Below are 13,618 nucleotides of genomic sequence, written 5' to 3' on the forward strand. Positions count from 1 at the left end.
CTCGTTGTGTTTTTGGGGAACTTCAAAGTATTTTGAATAATCAGCAGCTCATTTGCATGTTTTCAACCGTGTTCTTATTCTCCTCACTTCCTTTTACTGGAAGTTTTTCCTGAGCTGTCAATGTCAAAAGAAGACGCTGTTTACTGTAAACTGTGGTGATTAGTGGCTTCCTGCGCCAGGAAACATTCAAACTTTTTGGAGACAAAAACTTCAGCAGACAGTTGGTTTAAATTGCTCTGCAAACTCCCGTTTATTTACCTGAAATAGTCGTGATCGGACTGCACAATATTCATGACGCTCACCGTTTCAGATGAGCCGATGAACGAGTCCTAAATTCTTCCATGTCGGACGTCATGATGGTAAACTGGAACAAGGCGCCGGTGACCCGACAGCAACAGTTTAACATGTTTTCTGAATCAGAGTCAACCTTGAAGTATTCATGGTCACTGGGCAGTGACTCTGTCTTTGTCCTTCCCAGTCAGTAGAGACACTGAGAGTGTGTCAGTGTGCAGCCAGTGAGTAATCTGATGCTTCTGAATCAGGGCTGATAGTCACTGAAATGAATCAAACATCTGTCCTCTTCTGCTTCGCTGTGTCGACGATTCAGTGTCGAAGCGCTCTGTGCATGTCGTCGTAGAAGTTGGCAAATGTGGTGTCCCAGATGCCGACACGTTCTCAGTCCCACCTCCTCAGATACAGCATCCTGGTCAGTGGTCTTGAGCTTCAAACTGTGACGCTCTACCTACATCTCTAGCGTCTGTCTGGCACCTGAAGAGGTCTACGGTCAAGTAAGCCACAAAAAACTACTTGCAACGTCTGGTTAGACTTTCAAAATAAAGCTTGCTGACACACATTTCACACATTATGACTTCTGGAAAGTCAGTAATGTGTGAAATGGTCGTGGTTTGGTTTCTTAACTTAGACGCACAGGGCGACTGTCCAGGTTGCCGTATTTGATGCTTGAGGAAGGAGAACGGGCCGCTGATGCTGGTCGACATGATAAAATATACAATTGAATATACAACAGTTGGCGTAAGTGATGCCTTTATTATTTGCTAACAGATTACAGTCATGGATGTGGAAATAAAGGGATGCCGAGGGGATCGCAGCACCCTCTAAAAAGAGGCTATAACATATGCCGAATTTACAAAAAGGCCCAAATAATTAAGAATTCTTCAGAAACAGCACCTCACAAAGTTTATAAAGTCTCTCCTAACGCACCAGCTCACAAAATTGAGCGATTTTTAAAGGGAGTCTGGGGAATTTCTCCTCCTCTTCATCTCGACGTGGCTCCTTTGACCTATAATATGTTGGTGTTCAATTTTTCCCAACAAAATGTTGTTAATTATTCTCAATAATGATCAGATGCATGTTATCCTGACCATTCAAAAACGTTAATGTCGCGCACCATTTACTATGAAGTCATTATGTAGACCCCTCAGCATCCTCAACTGTGACTGACTGAGAAAAAATGTAATGCTTTGAGAAACCAAACCAAAGACCTTAGCAGCCAGTAAGAAACCAATAAACAGCGGAGCTAAAGTCGAATAAATGGTGAATCTGTCCAGGTTTCATCAGTTTATTGAAACAAGTCTTGGGGCATTAAGTTTTAGTGTTGCATGTTGTAGCTTTAAACCCTCTGCAGAACGACTCTGTGGTGCAGCCCAGTGTTGCCTGTAGCGCTCCACAGCTACAAAACCGAAGTGAAGAGTGATGCACAGACCGAACAAACCCAAACATCCTCATGCTGCCTCGTGTATTCAGCTCTGCAGGTTCTTCTCAGTGAATCAGAGAGTTCTGGGTTGACCCGAACAGTCAAGCTGAGCTTTTTATATTTCAGTCTGCGTCCAGCGAAGGCGTTGTATCAGATCCTGTTTTCAACCAGCTGCTTCTTCAAGGTTTTAAAGGAGTCACAGGAAGGAGTGAATACAAATGAACTGGAGCGACATCTTGAGGCTGCTGCTGCCACTGTGAATACATGCTTCTCCTTTTTCGCTCTATATATCTCTTTTGCCTCTCTCTCTCTTTTTTTCTCCCCCTCTCGCTCTCTCTCAGCCTCAGCCCCCAGATCACCCCTTCCTCCTCCTCCTCCTCCTCCTCCTCCTCCTCTGACCTCCTGACCTCCATTCATATCCTCCACCCTCCCCGCCGTTCCAGTTTAGCCTCACTGTAAGCCACTCCTAAGCTCTTTGATGCCTCCACAGCGAGGCTGACGGGCATTTTTCAGACCGGCAGCCCCAAATCGGGAAACGTGTTGCTGCTCGTTGCATTTACAGTATGCATCGTGGTGGATGTATTGGAGCAGAATTTCAATTTCAAAGCCACGTTCGAGCAGCTTCTTCTCCTTTTCCTTTTCCTTAATTGGGAGGAAAAACAAGACCAAACAAACATGGAGGAGTCATTGTTTGATCAGTGCTTCTCCCGTCGTTCTTCAGGTCACAGAGAAAAGAAGCGAGGAAGAAAATACTCAAGGAGAACTTTTCAAACAACAAGCAAACTTTGGTGAAGTGTAAAAAATACAAAAATAACAAAATATAAAGTTATTGCAAAAAAAAAAGCCAAATAAAGAAGTAAGGTCGGGTGTAAAGAGCCAATATGGTGACACTTTATAATACCATTGTTATTAAGATAAGTTATTTAACTGTTGCAGTATTTATTAAACATTTACAAGGTGTTATAATCATCAGTTGTAACTTTACTTTTGCTTAATAAATGCTTTATGAAGCATTTCATTGTTTATTAACAGTCAGATAACTGTTAGCTAAAGTTTAACTTACTATAAATGTACCATATATTAATGAGGGTTATTATAAAGTGATACTACTCACACACTTAAAAGAATAATTATGTCCAAAACGTTTCTTTTAAATTGTGTAAATGTAATTTAATTACAAATCTACGAGATAAGTTCAATGTAAAAGGTCACATTTAACGCATTGTTTCTATCATGTTGAGTCAATGTGTGTAAATAAAATAACTAGATATTATTATTATTATTATTATTATTATTATTATTTTATGTGTAATAGTTGAGTAGTAAACACTTGAAAAGTACATTATGTTTTCATAGGAGTCCCCCTTGACTTTATATCTAACTAGAATGGTACTCAGTAGAGCGTATACCTCCGCCAAGGCCCAACAGTCCTCTTCAATTCAATCAAGCCCAACATTTTTTTTAAGGATCTGCATCAAATTGTATCAGACTCATTGATACCAGCCACCTAAATACACTTTTCATCAAGATCCATGTAATATTTCTGAAGAAATTAATAAAAATGTCAAAAAATGACAATGTTAAAGAGAAGGCGAAAAGATTTCTGGACCTGTCCCTTTATCTGGATCCACACCAGAAGTTATTTTGGGTCTATTCTGGGCTGAGACACATCCTCCATCCAGGTTTTATGGAAATCTGTTCAGTAGTGTTTGTGGTGACAAACCAACAAACCAACCGACAGAGACATGTGGAATCAAAACCTCCTCTGCAGAGGTAATTATTTGATTCACACTGACTCAACATTATATAAAAACTTATATAAAGATATACTGGTACGGTACCAAACAACACTTTTATTTGATACCTTGCTTTGAGGAAATCTTTTTGTCATATGAGAAAGGACTCAAATCTTAAATGCAGCCAATACAAGAAGCATTTTTAAGTTTGTGTTCAAGGGGCAGCTGAAAAATCTGATTGTGGTTTGAATTCCAGCCCTCGAAAGCAGAATTCCAAGATTGCAAAAAAAAAAAAAAAAAAGAAAAACACAGAGGAAATCCTATAATAGGGATCATTTCCTTTCAATTTCTCAAAGAAATAAGCACTGATTTGGCCACTCTGACTCTTGGCAGGAGTCTCAGAGCGCCACCGGCAAATAATCTGTGACCACGAGAGCACATTTAATCATGACTCCGAGTGTGGCAACGTCTCAAAAAGAAACTGTAAATTGCTTCACTTGATTTTGGAAGAAGGGGTTTCGTGCTGCCTTCGCACCAGGCGAAGGCAAACAGTCTACCTGTTTAATTAAAGGTTTGGTGGTAATCGGCGTACGTGAAGGCCACAATATGTGCTCCAAACAAAGTGCTCCAGGTATTAACAAGAAGTCCAAACAATCGGATTTGTTGGCTCCTGATTTGAAAATAACCACATTTAAGTGGATCATGGGGTCGAACACTCCCATCCTTCCATCATCAACCACTCCTGCCCACTTTCTACTCTCTTCCCGATACTCCTTCCCTCCCTCCCCCCTCTCTCCCCCCTTTGTGGTGTCTATGTGCTGAGGAGATGGAGGGGCTTTTGAAAAAAAAAAAAAAAAAAAACTCTCTGTCCTCCTTTTCCTCCTCCTCCTCCTGTCAACACGAGCTGTCATTGTCATCGTCACGCAGGTTCAATGTGGATCTGTCGCTATATTTTTTCTTTCTGTGCTTGTCGGACGTTATGGATGTTTTTATTGTATCTTCTCGATGTGTCTTCTCACTCTCTCTCTCCTCAAGGTTGTCTCTATCTAGAAACCGCCCCTCAAACTGACTCAAACTCCCATGTTCCCTTGCTTCTTCAAAACCACCACCACCACCACCTCCTCCTCTCCTCCCTGTCTCACTCTATCTCTTCGCTGTCCTAGAATCCTCTCTCGCATCAATTTGTCCTCTTTTTTTCCCAGACATCCCACATCGGGCTTCCTTCCCTCCCCTTCCCTCGATTCCTTCTTCCATCCCTTTTCAGCTCCTCTCTTTTGTCCTCATAAATATTTCAGATGCGATGGCCGAATCCTCGTTTTCTCTACGACAGATAGAAACCACTTAGCGGGCTGACGCAAGTCAAAGAGGAAATGATGGCGATGGTAGTCCAGTTTTGGGTCTGGCGGGCGAATAAACAACCCCTAACCAGGTTGGCAACAAATAGCTCTTTAAGGATTTCTGCAGAGTCCCGGAGGCTCGCAGTCCCACCTTGCTGTACTGCTGAGCTCTTATTAAACCGCGGTATCAATCAGAAGAGCGCTCCGCCATCCCGCTATTAATAAAATATGGATCACACCACCAGTGGATGGCTGGGCCTTGGGAGCTACCCTACTTTCATTAAAGGACTGTTTGGTTCTCCGCTGACGACAGAATGCGGCCCGTGAGGTATTTTTAGAGCTCGAGCCACGTCCCATCTCTCCGCCGTGCAAAAATAAGACATGCAACCAAACCAACCCAGAGAGCACGGCTTTGAAAAAGTTTTTGTTTTTTCATGTTCATTAACAGCTTCGACATTAATGAATCAAAGTCCGGGCGCGGAGGAAGTCTTTATTTAGAGGCTTAAAGATAGAAATGTTTTGTCTTCCGTCTGCCAAATTGGAGACAAACACCCGGAGTTTCCGTTGAGATGACGACCGACGACGTCGTAGCTGACCGGTTTTATAAATAGAGCAGGACCAGTCTAACCCAAATGAAAGCCCCCCTCCAGAACTGATCCACTTCTGGGTGCAGCCTTCTGGAAACTAAGAGGTTAACTGACAGATTGTGGCCCGTCTAAAATAGACAGTCCCCTGAATGAGTTGGAAAAAATGACCCCTTTTTCAAATGTCCTATCTGCAGAAACACCGGCGAGCGCAGCAGCCCGGCGCCGTAAAGGACACATCAGAATGTTTGCTAGGTCAGTGCTGCAGAATCTGATAACCTTGAGTCTCCCTTTTATCAAAATCTTACCTCTCTAATGTTAAGCCAGCGAGGCAGTTTTATATGAAAGGTGAGTAAACTGTAACTTCCAGTCGGCAAGGACGGACACATTGAAATAACTGAGGTGGAATATGTTTCATACGAGATAAAAAGCAGGTACATTCAGCTGAAGGAAATAATCAAGTTGAGACTGAATACTGTAAATGGGTTTGACAGCCTGACTAAATGTTAGAAACTTGTTCAACCTGTGACATCGAATGCTTCTTCCTGCATCGACTTAAAATACCAGGGCCCAAATTCAAGCAGTTTTTTTATGGTTTTAATGCAATGTGGCACAATATAAGCACTAAACGTAAAGTCTTCCTGCAAAGTTTTTCATTTTTTAAAGGTGCATGAGACAAACAAAACAGGAAGTCACTCGTAACAAAACTGCTCCATAACCCTGCAGAGGTCAGACACTCGGCGGGATACGTTTAACGAGTTAATCTAAAAATAAAGCAAAGGCACAGTAAACTTGGCCTTGGTTTCTTAAAGTAACAAAGTAAACGAAGTAGGTTGTTGTTGGATGTCACAGTATTATCTACCATTGTGCACGTTAGAGAGTGATGGACACCCAACCATTCACCTCAACCTACTTCCCAAGAGGCTTTGCAGCACTAAAACACTCTCATGCTACTTCCACCATTGGCCTTTGACGGAGATCAGTCATTTATAGGGGTTGTAACGACCACAGTTGTCGATGTTTTGTGGTGAGGCGGTCTATTATAGAGCACCCAACTGACTCTGAAAAACACACCAGATAGCTAAATTGTTGTGGCCCAGATCTGACCCACACCAGACACGTTCATCCAGCCTCGCATGGCCTGGCAAACAGGAGTGGACCACCCAGGTGCCATCAAACCGCGTGGTATGTGGGCTGGATGAACATGTCTCATACAGTGTTGCTATCTGAGCACCTGTCTTTCATCTGTTTAGTGAGATTTTAACATTTTCTCATACTTAAATGAGTGATTAGGTCGATTGCCACCGACTCCCAAAAGGACGTGACCGACAGGCATACCGGATCTTTTGGTAGCTTCAGGAAAACGCTTTGGTTTGGCTTAAAATAAGTCATGACTTATGTGTCTGCGTAACTTCAGACTTCAGACTGTCACTCTACACTACTAATAATTACTATGACCACCAGAGACTGACGCCTAACAATAAGTGTAACTATGTCTTGCAAAAAGCTTCTTGCACAGTCGACCTCGATGGTTTTTTCCGACGAGGACGAGCTGTCGATTTTTTTTTCCCACAAAACCGCTCAGAAGACGAGATTATAATATCACTGTGGCGACGCTCGCTCTCCGCAAGGACGCGTTATCTGTTCTGAGGGGAAAAGCCTCTGTCTGAGATCTGTGTAGTGGATGAAAGCAGGAGGCAAAACTGACCATCCGTCACTCTCAGCCTCGTTCTATCACAGCGGCAGCGGGCTTTTGATAGAGGTGGAAGAGGACAATGATCGCATCTATTCCTCAACACATTCTCTCCGTCTGTCTGTGGCATTATCCATCCTCACACTTCCTCCTCTCTCTTTCCTCTCTGCCCCCTTCATCATCCCATCCACACACAGCCAGGGAGAGTCTATCTGATGACCCAGGCTATTAGTTTTTTTTTTTCTTTCTTCCTCTCCTGCCCGAGCCACGAGTCAGCCGGCCGAACCTGAGCATGTGTGCGTACGTCTGTTTTTTTGTTGTGTGTCCGTGTGTGTGTCTGTGTGTAATCAGTTCAGGCCTGGCTGCGCTAACATGGGCTTGGTGAGTCTGTTAGCATATTATTAGTCCGGGGGGTTGCTGAAGCACTTCTCACATTATCTCCTCTAATCACTCCCTAACCAGCCAGACAAACACAACCTTGCATCACCCCCCGTCACCCCCCTCTCACCCGCAAACAACCAATAACAAACTCCCCTAAAAACCGCCCTCCGGCTGCGCCCCATCTTGATTGGCTAAAATCAGCGTCAGTCACGGAGGAGTTCAACCACACCTCCTCTCATCTCTTTCCTCGTCTCTCTGTGGATTAAATTAATATGATCCTCGTCTTTCTCGAGCCCCTGCAGATATTTTGTCTCGTCCCGCCCTGCCGCCACCGCCACCGCCACATCTCTTTCCTGTTTGACAAAGAGAGAAAAGAGGGCGCCCAATCAGACACACAATACAGAGGCCCAAATGAATTCAAATCGCTTTCATGCAAATTTGAACTCATTTACATTGTTGAATTGTTGAGAGAAGGAGAGCGGTTGAACTCAGGTATGACTAATTCGGTCAGTGTGTAGGAGCGAGAGGGAAAAAAATAAAGAGACAGTGACAGAAAGAGACGATGAGGAGGAGGAGGAGGAGAGAGGAGGGAGGAAGGTTCAGCAAACAGCCAATCCAAACCCCCCCCCCCCTACGATGGTTGTCCCCCTGATGTCCTGTGGATGTGGCGAAGGTGTCGGGACGGGCTCGGGGTGGGGTTCTGGTTGTGGTTGTGGTTGTCATGACACTGTGCTCGTTTTTTTTCGGCTGTTGTTTCCACAGCGACTGAGAACACTGTTGTCCGCCTGTGAGCTGTTCTCTGTATCAATCTCTGTTTGGGTTTTTCTTTATAACAACGACGTGTCCAACCCTTTTGTCTTGTTTTTGTTCTTTCTTGTCTTCCCTCCTCCTCCTCCTCCTCCTCCTCCTCCTACCCCCTTCCTCCCCCTTCCACTGTCCCACCATCCCTCCCTCCCTCTCCTCCTCTCCTCCCTCCTTACAGGATGTGCGTTTGTCACGTTTTCCACCAGAGCTATGGCACAGAATGCAATCAAAGCCATGCACCAGTCTCAGACTATGGAGGTACTGTACTCTTGTCCTTTCTCTTTCTTGTCTCTTGAGCTCCTTCTGACACTTCACTCTGTAAATGTGCTGCCAATGTAATACGCCGGCCTCATGTTTGAATGTCCGTGAGTCACCTCTCTGTTAAAGTCACGACTTATTAACTCCTCTAGGTTGGGGAATGATTCGTCGCACGCTCGTCTGAAAATGAATGCTGTCACATTAACGTAAAGGCTCCAGCAGAACTGAGTTTAACATAGAGAGATTAAATGAATGAACATTGTAGGATCACTTTAAAATAGAGTTTCAGGAGATTTCTTTCACATTTGTTCGGTGGCTAAGAAAATGTGCGAAATAAAAAACCCCTCGGAAAACCATAATAAGCTTTCTGGGGCCCCGTGGAAGCCAGCGGTAATCGTGTTCATCCTACAGAGCAGCTAAATTTATGTTTTCATAAAATGTAGCCTGCTTCATAATGAAAACCTCTTTTGAAAATGTTATGAGTCAAGGAAACGTAAAAAGGGCATCGCGGACAACCGACCACACGACCTGAGAAATTCACTGATCCAAACTAACTTCTAGCTAATGTCGGAGTGAGTTTTCTCGCTATGCCAGGACCTGCACGTGAGTGGAGATACCAGAAAACGAGGGAGCCGACAAGAGCTATAGACCCAAATATTCATATGATGACCAAGCTTTTTTCAGCCAGCTCAAAAAGCTGCTCTCCCAGTCAGGCTGAAGAGGCAAGTGGTAAGGAAGAGGATGATGTCATCTGCATATCATCAAATCGTCTCTTCTAAACATGCTCGGTCAGCCCTCGAACCGTTTCAAATCGGCATAATTTGTATAATCTGTTAAATCAATGATGAAATTGCTGAAAACATTTAATCAAGTATCCACTCAAGCCAAATCAGTTTTATTAAAACAGCACCAAAAATTGCAAATTTGTCAAAAAAACCCCAACATTTTAGACTCTTTATTGAGATAAGGAGAAACGAGTGCCCATGAAATGATTGGAGACACCTCAGGAGGATCACTACAGAACTGAGTCCCTTTCCACGAAAGTGTTGGATGCATCAAGTAGACGGAAGAAGCTGCAGTAAAATAACTATATTAGGTAGAAAATAGTGCACAAAACATAAAATAAAGTATCTACAGTGTCTTCACTTGCATCAAAGTTTGTCCTGATGCTAGAATTTTGAACTACAGCCAAACCAAAAGCCTGAAAGTGACACTCGAGACCTCTTGATACCATAACAAAAAGAAAAGAATAGTCCTGGACCCTTTTGACACTTGCATCACTGTACTTCTCATGAGTCTTGACAGAGTCTTGGATTTTGTTCAGGGTTTGGTTCATTTTGTCACATGAGGCTTCAGGCTTGGGCAGGGTCCAGGTTTGGTTGCAGCTTCTTAGCTTTACTCGAGCTATAAGCTAATTTATTTCTGCAGTCCCTGTCTCTCTTTGTTTCTACGACTGTACCAAAAATCAAACATTTAAAACAAAAGCAAAGCTCTGAATATCAGGTCGGACTCAGATCTCTCTCTAAATTTTTCGTAAAAATGCATATGAGAAGGGTTCGTGTCTTTATCGTAGGCCCATGCACAAATCACGAGCCGTCACCGTCACAGACTCAGTTTCTCGCCTTCTCTCTCGTTTTCTGCCCTCTCATCACCAAATCAGTGTTTATTTCGATCAAATTTTCCAACTGGCTCGAACTTTGGCCAAGTCTCAAAACTGTGACAAAAACATGCGCACCTTTGACCCGACAGCCACAATGTGCAGGTGGACTTACAGACCTCATCAGCCGCACGCCGACCCCGGCGGTGCCGTAATGGTGGCGGCTCCTTTGTGTTCCCCGGGTTTTTTTTTTTGGGGGGGGGGGGCGCCCTTGTCAAAGCTGCCAGGCCCGGTGACAGGGCAGGATGACAGGGCTGTGATTGGGAGAGAATTACATGTTATAAGACGAGTGTTAGTGTGTGTGTGTGTGTGTGTGTGTGTGTGTGTGTGAGGGAGACAAAAAGTGGTAATAACAGGCTGTGTTAAGGAAAAAAAGACGAGTGGCGTTCACCCCCGTAGCCCGCTCATTAGAGCTGATCATGATAATCATGGCTGCTATTGATGTGCTGTGACCCCGACATCAGGGAACCGCATGCTCCTCCCTCCGTCTGTCTGCGCGTGTGTGTGTGTGTGGGGGGATTTTGTGTTTATGTTGTCCCACTGCGAATATCAGTGAAGTGTCTGTTTTGATTTATGTGGCCGAGCAGCAGCAGCAGCAGCAGCGGCAGCAGCAGCAGCATGTCTGTCTTTCAGAGGAGAAGGAGTGACACTCTCCTCCGACAGCGTTAGTATTAAGCTAGAATTATCCTCGCTCTGAGCAGTCGTCTGCCACAATGGGCCTGGTAAACACTGCCAGTGTCCCCTTGCTTTTATCAGGAAAGGAAAAAAAAAAAAGCCTTAAACCATAACACAACGATATTGCAGTGGACAATGGCAAAATACCTTCATTTCCATTTGAAAACAAGCTGTCTAGCCCCAGGCGGACCTAAATTGCCGCAACCGTTTGTTAATGTTCCTCAGTTTTGCAATTTAAAAGTAATTACTTTGGGTCCGTATGAGGGAATGAGGTCTGGTAAATAGAGTTTGGTTATTGTCTTGGCTCTATTGCACCCTACTGTCTTAGATAGAGCACGATTGCGTGTGTGTGCTTGTGTTTGTGTTTGTGTGTGTGTTCGCCAGCACGCCCCGCATGTCACGAGGACAAAAAAAAAAAAAAGAGAGGGGAGGCGGCCCTTTGCTGTCCGCTCGTTGATGGCCCTGTCACTGTCATATCCATTCTCATTACGGCGTGACATTCAGGTACACACCGGCGCACACACTCCTCGCGCAGACGCACACGCCGGCTGAATGTCAGGCCGTAATGAAAGTGGATGCGAGCGAGACAGGTAATTCACTGTCCAACCTCTAAAGACACACGTGGAGAGAAGTGGCTTCGTTTTCATTGTGTTGCATTCGTGTTGATTTGTGCTTTACGTTATCCACTCCCTGTGTAAAGACTCATTTAGCGCCCCATCAACGCTCATTTCTGTTTCCACCTTCGTTTTTGTCCCCACGCGACACCGGAGGCCCGCTCGCACATTATCCTGCCCTCGCTGCAGGCGCACGCAACCCCCGACGTTAATGCACGAGCGTTCGAGCGCATGTAGACGAGAGCTTAAGTAGAGCGTGAGAGGAAACAGGAGCAGTGGCTGTTTAAATAGTGAACACATTCATCTGTCAACTGCAGTGAAGAGAGGAGACGGATCCGACAGTAGGGAGGAAATATTAGATCAGATTAATCAGGGGAGGGTTTTGTGGTACACGGGTTGATGATCTCATAGATTTTTAACAGCACCCTGAACTACCACCTCCAAAATCTAACTGTAAAGAAAGGAAACTGCAATCTGTTTGTCTCAAGAACCGCTCATCCGATCTACTTCACACTTATTCTTGAGGATACAACGAAGTGCAGTGTGGAGTTTGGGTGCAATTTAGACACGTAACACGTTTAATATTAATACATTTTGAATAAACAGCGACTACCGCTCCAGGCGCTCTGCCGTCATGGCTCTGCAGACATGATCTCATGGGGAAGCAGACATAAACAACATGGAGATTAGCGTGGTGCAACAACTGGCAGGGTGGCAGTGAGAAAAAGCAGAAGGTTGAACCTAAATTAAATAATCCTAAAGGTCATCTTTCAGCGAGAACTGGAGGTGAGATACGTGTCAACATACCGCTAGCTGACGTTAGCCTCAAGGGGCTACAATGTTTACCGCGCTTTGGCAGCACCGTCAGCCGCTTGGAAAGATTTCACATCGTAAATATAAAACATGTTTGATATAATCGGGGCAGCCCGGATGCGTCTGAATCTGTAAACCCTTCACAGTACCAGATTGGGATCCATTTTGCCTTTTGCATCTTAATAATACAATAACAGTAATGAAACGTTAGCTTATTTGCACAGTTGAAGGCTGCAAAGTTATCAGCGTGCTACTTTCTTTGAAAGTTTTCTGTCCTCAAGCTGTGACGCACCTGATTCAGCTGCACTTTGCAGGAAGATGTCCTGTTTTTCTTAACGACAGAAGAGGTGTTGCTTTTGGCCCGTGGCTCACTATTAAATTTCAATTCCGGCCCCTCGAGGGAAAAAGTTTGTCCGCTCGTGGTTTTGACATACAAGAATTTAATGAGGTGAACTGAAGGAGCTTTTACTTGCAGAAGAAGCATCTGGATTGTAGTTGGTGCAACATTTTTAGCCTCAAATATTCAGGCGAGGAAATGTTTTTATCAAACAGTAGCAAATTCAAAATGCTTCACAAAAATCTGCCAAGGTTTTGGACGTCAGGTGTTTTTGGGACACTGAAAACAAAGTGCACTCAGACTCGACGTCCTGCTCTCCTATTAGCGGCTGAAGATCACACGGTTTGACATGTAAAGGCTCTGTGAGTGGTAAATAAAATGAAACCGAGGAGGTTCAATAGCACATAAACTCTCCTGAAAGCCTATGAGAGATTGATTTTCAAGGTAAACGGACCGGAGCTTATGAGTTCAGTTTGCGTCTGAGATGGGAAGTGAGGTGTAAAGCTCTCTTCACGGTTGTCTCAGGGAGTCGGCTTCAGGGGAGCGCAGTCGGGGTTTATTAGCCGAGCGAACTCCCGGTTAAGTCGATCACAAGTCTGTAACTTTTTGTCACAGACGAGAAGTTTTTCTGAGGTCAAATCACAGCCTGGAGGAGGTTTTCACAGCACGGCAACAAGATCCTTATGCTGCAATTACATTATTAAAGATTCGGATACCATAATCATGCATGTGCTTATTGCCACGTCTGCAGCGTCATTCTCAAACGACAGGTTGTCATAACATCCATCAATCACAGCTGTGGAGTGACGTCAGGACATCAAACACGTGATTGGACGGGTTTTAAAGCCACGATCATTGTCGACATCCGTATTTCAGCGCCCTTTAGGTTAGATGCTGTAAAGATTTGTGGCGTTTTTGTGTTGGAAGTTTTGTCAAACATTGTGAGGAAGAGATAAAAATAACAGAAAGGAAGTGTTTTCCCCGTAGAAACGTCTCCTGGTGAGAAATGTTCCCT

The 13,618-nt window shown here is 44.3% G+C and overlaps 1 protein-coding gene across 1 annotated transcript in view; it reads left to right on the plus strand.

Annotated features, from left to right (window-relative positions):
• Positions 1–13,618, plus strand: part of celf2 (cugbp, Elav-like family member 2) — a 217,114-nt gene that overhangs the window by 174,383 nt on the left and 29,113 nt on the right. Inside the window, exon 7 of the mRNA XM_073480483.1 lies at positions 8,428–8,507. Coding sequence (XP_073336584.1) covers positions 8,428–8,507 — 80 coding nt within the window. The remainder of the gene's footprint in view (positions 1–8,427; positions 8,508–13,618) is intronic.

Source organism: Pagrus major, chromosome 14, assembly GCF_040436345.1.
Source record: "Pagrus major chromosome 14, Pma_NU_1.0".
Taxonomy (NCBI): domain Eukaryota; kingdom Metazoa; phylum Chordata; class Actinopteri; order Spariformes; family Sparidae; genus Pagrus; species Pagrus major.